The sequence below is a fragment of the Vombatus ursinus genome, unplaced genomic scaffold, assembly GCF_900497805.2.
Source record: "Vombatus ursinus unplaced genomic scaffold, bare-nosed wombat genome assembly UNPS02014773.1, whole genome shotgun sequence".
NCBI classification, from domain to species: Eukaryota; Metazoa; Chordata; class Mammalia; order Diprotodontia; family Vombatidae; genus Vombatus; species Vombatus ursinus.
In genome coordinates, this window is record NW_020954551.1 from 40,565,500 (window position 1) to 40,572,555 (window position 7,056).

The 7,056-nt window shown below is 42.8% G+C and overlaps 1 protein-coding gene across 2 annotated transcripts in view; it reads left to right on the top strand.

The window, feature by feature from the left end:
* The window catches only part of ALDH1L1 (aldehyde dehydrogenase 1 family member L1), a 75,468-nt gene that overhangs the window by 58,131 nt on the left and 10,281 nt on the right, over positions 1–7,056 (top strand). For both annotated transcript variants that reach the window (XM_027863815.1, XM_027863816.1), the window contains 2 exons: positions 2,693–2,792; positions 6,560–6,658. In XM_027863815.1, the coding sequence (XP_027719616.1) occupies positions 2,693–2,792; positions 6,560–6,658 (199 nt within the window). The remainder of the gene's footprint in view (positions 1–2,692; positions 2,793–6,559; positions 6,659–7,056) is intronic.

Consider the following 7,056-nt stretch of genomic DNA (forward strand, 5'->3'; position numbering starts at 1 on the left):
AGAGAGAAAGGGGAGGGGAAAAGTGGGAGGGGGAGAGGGGAGGGAGAAAGGGGAAAGGGGGAGGAGGAGGAGGAAGAGAGAGAGAGATGGGAGAGAGAGACAGGAGGGGGGAAAGAGGGAAAAGGGAAGGAGAGGGGCCTACTCACTCCTCTCTATGCCTTTGCAATGGCTGATCTCCATCCCTGGAATGCACTCCCTCCTCATTCTTCTGTCTCTTGGAGTTCCCTGACATCCTTCAAGACCCAGCTCAAGACCTTCTTTATGAAACTTCTCCTCACACTCTCTGAAGCTAGGGCTGGGACTGGGAGGATGGTGTTACTCTCTATGATAATAGGAAAGGTAGGCAGTGAGGAGATTTTAGGGGGAAAGATAATGAGTTCTATTTTGGACATACCGAGTTTAAGATGTCTACTGGATATCCAGTACAAGATATCTGAAAGGCAATTGGAGATGCAAGATTAGAGACTGGAGTAGGACAGGTAGATTTGAGAATCACCAGCATAGAGATGGTAATTAAATCCATAGGAGCTGATGAGATCATTAAGTGAAGCAGTATAGAGGGAGAAGAGAAGAGGACCCAGGACAGAACCCTCTAGGACATCTATGGTTAGAGGGTGTGATCTGGAGGTGGATCCAGCAGAGGAGACAGAGGAAAGGAGCGGTCAGAGAGGAGAACCAGGAGAATGGTGTCATGAAAACCTTGAGTGAAGAGAGTATTAAGGAGGAGAGAGTGATCAACAGTGTCAAATGCTTAGAGAGGTCAAAGAGAATGAGGATTGAGAAAAGGCCATTGGACTTAGCAACTAAGAGATCATCAGGAACTGGAAAGAGCAATTTCAATGGAATGATAAGGTCAGAAGCCAGACTATAAGGGGCTGAGGCAAGAATGATAGGATACAAAGTGGAGGCCCCTGTTGTAGATGGCATTTTTGAGGAGTTTAGCTACAAAGGGCAGAAGAGATACAGGATGACAGTTATGGAAGAGCGGGATCAAGTGAGGGTTGTGTTTTGGTTTTTTTTTTTAAGCTGGGGAGACGTGGGTATGTTTGTGGGCAGCAGAAAATGAGCCAGTAGAGAGGAAGATATTGAAAATAAATGAAGTAGGGTGCAATCTTTTGGAGGAGATGGGAAGGAAGGGTATTGCTGGGTCAAGTGGAGGAATAAGCCTTGGTAAGAAGTAAGGTCACTTTAGCATGTAAGACAGAGATGAAGAATGAGATAGTGGCAGGAGAAAGTCAGGAAGACCCAAGTTCAAATCTGGCCTCAAGCACTTTACTAGTTGTGACCCTGGGCAAGTCATTTAACCTCTGCCTTGGTTTCCTCAATGTTAAAATGGGAATAATAACACCATCTGCCTCATAGGGTTGTCAGGAGGATCAAATGAAGTGATATTTGTAAAGCACTTAGCACAGTGTCTGACACATAGTAGGTGCTTAATAAATGCTTATTCTCTTTTCCACTTCCTGTTCACAACATAAATACTGAGCTTGTGGTCCACTAAAAACCCCCAGATCCTTCTTTGAGTCTTGCCAATTCTCCCTCATTTTACACTCATGCGTTTGATTTTATGAACCCGAAATGTAAAGTTTCCCTTTATCTCTATTAAATTTCATCTTCTTAAATTTGTCCCATTGTTCTAATAGCTGAGGGGGGAGGAATAAGCATCTACTGTATGCCAGGCACCATGCTAAGCATTTTTTTTTCATAAATATCTCATTTGATCCTTGAACAACCATGTGAGATAGGTGCCCCATTTTACAGTTGAGGAAATTGAGGCAAATAGAAGTTGTGACTTGCCCAGAATCACACAGCCATTAAGTATCTGAGGCTGGATTTGATCTTCCTGACTCCCAGCATTCTATCCACTGTGCCACCAGATGTTTTGTTTGCTTGTATGCTCCCTCCTCTCTTCCCCCACCCTCCCCCCACTCTCCAATAAGGGTGAGATCTTTTTGGATCCTGACTCTGTCCCTCGATGTGTTAGCTATTCCACCAAGTTTCTCATCATCTGCAAATTTGACGGGCATGAGTCATTCCTTCATCCAAGTCACCATTAAAAAATATTCAATAACACAGGGTCACAAAGAGAATCCCAGGATACTCTACTAGAGATGTCCCTATATTCAGTGGTTGGTTCAAAAACCCAGAGCTCAAGCTACTCTTTAGACACATCAGTTCTAATGATGTATCCATCTTAGGACTGCTCTCAAACATTATCTCTGTGTCTATTAACCAGTATTTATTAAGCACTGTGCTAGGTACTAAGGACCAAAACACAAAGAATGAAACCATCCCTACTCTGAAGAAGTGTACAACAAGGAGACAATGAGTACATATAAAAATATACGCAACAAACGAATAGAGTGAATAAATGCAGATACAGAGTAGTTCAGTACAGGAGTGGCTGAATGCTCCAGCAGTCCAGCTTTGTGGTCCTTCAGTGTTTATGGTGGTTTGAATTTCTTATCCATTCCTTGCTTTATAAGCCTTGGCCAAAAGCAGCAATACTTTGATCCAACACAGACAGCTGTGTTAAGGGTCCTGTATCCATGGGCCGAGATCCACCTTCTAAAGTGACCCTGACTCAGCATTCTTAACCTTCGACTCAGTTTGACTTGCAAGATTTCCAAATTTCCCAGTGAACTTGAATCCAGCCCAGCCCTGCTTACTCTTCTGTGTTTTTTTCTTCTAGCTGTGCCATAAGTAATGTCAAAAAAGTTTCTCTGGAGCTGGGAGGAAAATCTCCCCTCATCATCTTTGCAGACTGTGATCTGAGCAAGGCCGTCCAAATGGTAATCCTTCCGGGTTCTGTGACTAACGGGGGTAGGTGTGGGTGTTCTAGACAGAGGCCAGGGTAGGGATGGAAAAGGTGGGGTTTCTGTGGGGTTGGGTTGGAAACAGACAAATTGAACCCAGTCTTTGGAGGTGTGTAAATCCCAAATGGTAGGTGGCACAGTGGATAGAGTGCCAGGCCTGGAGTCAGAAAGACTCATCTTCCTGAGTTCAAATGTGACCTCAGGCACTTACTAACTGGGTGACTGGGCAAGTCACCTGTTTGCCTGAGTTTCCTCCTCTGTAAAATAAGCTGAAATAGGAAATGGCAAACCACTCCGTTATCTTTGCCGAGAAAACACCAAATGGGGTTACGAAAGAGTTAGATACGACTGAAAAATGACTCAACAGCAACAGCAAATCCTGTAGAGTGGGTGATAAGTTTACAGAATGCCAAGATAGAATAATAATATAAATAACAATAAATAATAATAGTAGTACTTATGTAGCACTTTAAGGTTTACAAATATTATCTCACTTTATCCTCACAACAACCCTAGGAAGTAGGTGCTACTATTATGTTCATTTTAAGATGAGGAAACTGGAAGATAAATTATCCAGTTTAATGCCTTCATTTTATGTATGGAGAAACAAGCCTAGAGAGGGAAAGTAACTTGCCTTAAGTCATTCAGCCATGTGATGGGAGAATCAGGATTAGAATCCAGGTCACAGAATCAGAATCTCAGGGTCAAAGGTCAAAATGGCATAGTAGGAAGAACCCTGGATTTTGAGTAAAGGATCTTAAATCCAAATCATGAGGTTCCCCACCCCTGTCCTAGATCTCCAGCTGGGAGAGATGTCAAAAGGGACTAATGTAGCCCAACTCCTTTTTTTTTTTTTAAACAGATGGAAAAAACTGAAGCCCAGAGAGGCTATCATGTTGATGGCATAGAAGTAGAATAGAAGGACAGCTTAAGCTGATGGGAGGAAATGTGATGAGCCCCTCCCTCACAGAGGCCACTCTGTTCTGATCTGCTTTCACTAGAGTCCAAGCTTTGTCCAACATCTGTCTCCAATAATGTTAATCAGCCTGCCTAGCAATTCCTTTGTGGAGAAATACTTCCTTCCCAAAATGCAAAAAGGAAATGAGGTTTCCAGTCCTGGGCCTTATTGGGAAAATGAAAGTAATGGAATCCTAGAATCTCAGGGTTGGAAGAGCCCCCAGAGGTCTGAAGCTGAACCTCACCAGTAAAGAGAGGGTCATAGCTCCATTGCATTTCAGGACAGTTACTTTCTATGTCCCATTTTCCCCCATGGGAAATTTCCCAGCCCTCTTTTCTCTACCTCAGCCATTAACAGAGAGGGACGAGGGAGGGGCAGCTCCCAGAGTCCCCGAGATCCTGTTCACAGAGTGCTTGAGGGAAAAGGAGGAAGCTGAGTAAGCATTGGTCTGGCTATGTTAAAAATAACAGGTTACACTTCCCTAGCACTACAGTTACATCTTTGTAACTGTATAGTTACAAAGTACTTGAATATCCATTTTCTAATTAGTTCTCACCACAGCCCTATGACAGATAAGTGTTGGTCCTCATTTTCCATATGAGAGAACTAAGGTTCAAAGAAATTGAGATGCCCAAGGTCACACATCTAGTAAATGGTGAAGACAGACTTAATCCTAGCCCTCCTGATACTAAGCCCAGTGTTCTTTCCACTGATAACAATTAAAATTGGGATAGGGATAAGGCTAGAGATTGGGTCTGTGATTTCATCGGTATGGGGAACTCCCAAGTAACAAAACTCCAACCAATGCAGGTTGGCACTTTCTCTGTGACTTATAGTCTTATAGAGTTGCTTAGGGCACTGAGAGATATGAAGTAATTTTCCCAGAGTCACACAGCAAGTGTAAGAAATATAGCAGTATCAAAGGAGACACTGAGACCAAGCCAAGAACAATAATAATAATAGGCATTAATACAATGTGTCACAAAACTTTCACTGCAAGGTTTTAAAATATTAAAGCTTAAAACTACATTAAGACATTTGGGACACTCTGTAATAATTTCTGTAACTATAATACTTCACACAGTTTTTTTCTAGCAACCCTGTGGGAGTAGGTAGTATGAGTGTTATTGTTCCCATTTTACAAATGAGGAAATTGAAACTTAGAGAAATTCAATTACTTGTCTATGGCCGAACAGCTACTAAGCAGCAGAGATAGAAATATGTATGTGTATACATACACACACATAAATATATGTGTGTACACATATATACATACACATACATACATGAGAGAGAGAGAGAGAATCAATTGGGCTTAAGTGACTTGCTCAGGATCACACAGCTAGTAAGTATCTGAAGCTAAATTTGAACTTAGGTCCTCCTGACTCCAGAGCCAGTGCTTGCCACCTAGCCGCCCCTAAGAGCATATATTTAGAGCTGAAAGGTGCCTCAGAAGCCATCTAGCTGAACCCCTTCATTTTGCCCATGAAGAACTATAGCCCAAGGAATTGCCGAAGGTCACATCGGCAGGAGGTGGCAGATCTGGGGGTTTGAACCCATATCCTCTGACTGTATTACTCTTTCTACTATACCACACTGCCTTAAGGACTTGAGTTCAGGTCTTGTGACCTCAGGCTCAGTTCTTCCCAATATGCTCTACCATGTTTCCCTGTTTTTCCTCAGCCTGCTCCCTCCCATTCTACTTTATGCCTAATGTGAGGCTTGGCATTGATCAACCTTGACTTTATCCAGATTGTAGACCACCAGCTTGTGGTCACTTTTAGCTTATTTTTAAAACAGAAAACTTATTGGCTCCTGAAGTTGTCAGAGTGGAAAAGCACTGGCTTTGAGGTCAGCAGATATATGAGTTCCAATCATCCCTCTGTCACTTACCACCTTTGGGTAGATTGGTTGATATATCTGGTTCTATTTCTTTCATCAGTAAAATGAGGGGGTCATACCAAATGAGGACAAGGTCTCTTCTGGCTGTAAGTCTGGAATCCTATGACTGGAGAAGGAGAGAATCGGTTAGGGATAGCCCCTCAGAAAGACTGCCCTCAGACTTGGTTCACTGAGCTTTGCCAAGTTCCCCAGCACTTCTCATCTCTGCAGGTTGCCTGGTTGCAGCCTCCTTCATACCATGATGTCTCACTAAGGTAGTTCAAGGTTCTGGGTTATATAGTAGTTGAGACAGGTTCTTGGTCAGACTCTTATGGCTGGTTTCCTGTCCTTTATGGTACAGACAGGAATGCCAGTAGATACTGGCTAATGAGAGAGACTCAGCTGAAAAAGAAGAGTGTGAACATGGTGAATGGAGGTTTTGAGAAAATGGCAGGGTAAGGGTTTAGTTTTGTTGAGTCATTTTCCGTCATTCCTGACTCTTTATGACCCCATTTGGAGTTTTCTTGGCAAAGATACTGGAGTGGTTGCCATTTCCTTCTCCAGCTCATTTTACAGATGAGAAAACTGAGGCAAACAGGGTTAAGTGACTTGCCTAGGGTCACACAGCTGGTAAGTGTCTGAGGGAAGATGAGTATTCCTGACTCCAAGCCTGGCACTCTGTGCACTCTGGCATCCCCTCGCTGCTTAAGGTGATCTAAGAACAAAAGATATCGATCACAATTTTTTGAAAAGAATAGCAATTATGCATCCTTCACAATGAAGTGCTTTGTTGGCCCTGGAAAATGGATCCATTGCTTTGGTAGAGAGCGGAAGGCAGATAAAGATCTAGGCGAAATGCCTTCCCATCTGCCCAGTGATCTAATACCTGCTCCTCTGTCCAAAGGGCATGAGCTCGGTTTTCTTCAATAAAGGTGAAAACTGCATTGCAGCAGGCCGCCTGTTCCTGGAGGACTCAATTCATGACCAGTTTGTACAGAAAGTGGTGAGTTCTGACTCCACCTTTGAAGGAGACACATCTGATTTGTGACCCTGCCTGCGTCCTGGTAACACTCTTTCCCTTTCAGACTTCACATAATACCTAGGTACTTCTCAGTGCACTTAATGTAATATTGTCTATTATAGACACCTGTTTTTGTTATCTTATTGCCCACCTATTAGATGATAAGCCTCCTGAGGGCAAAGACAGTGTCATATCTAAATTAATTATCTCCCCCAATACCTAGAACAGTGATCTGCATACAGAAGGTGCTTAATAAATATTACTTGTTACTGTTAATAGATTGTCTGATAATTTTGAGTATCTCTTATATGCAAGGCCCTATGCTAGGCATTGACTCTGCCCTTGGCTATTACAATCTGGTGGAAGAAATTATATACACA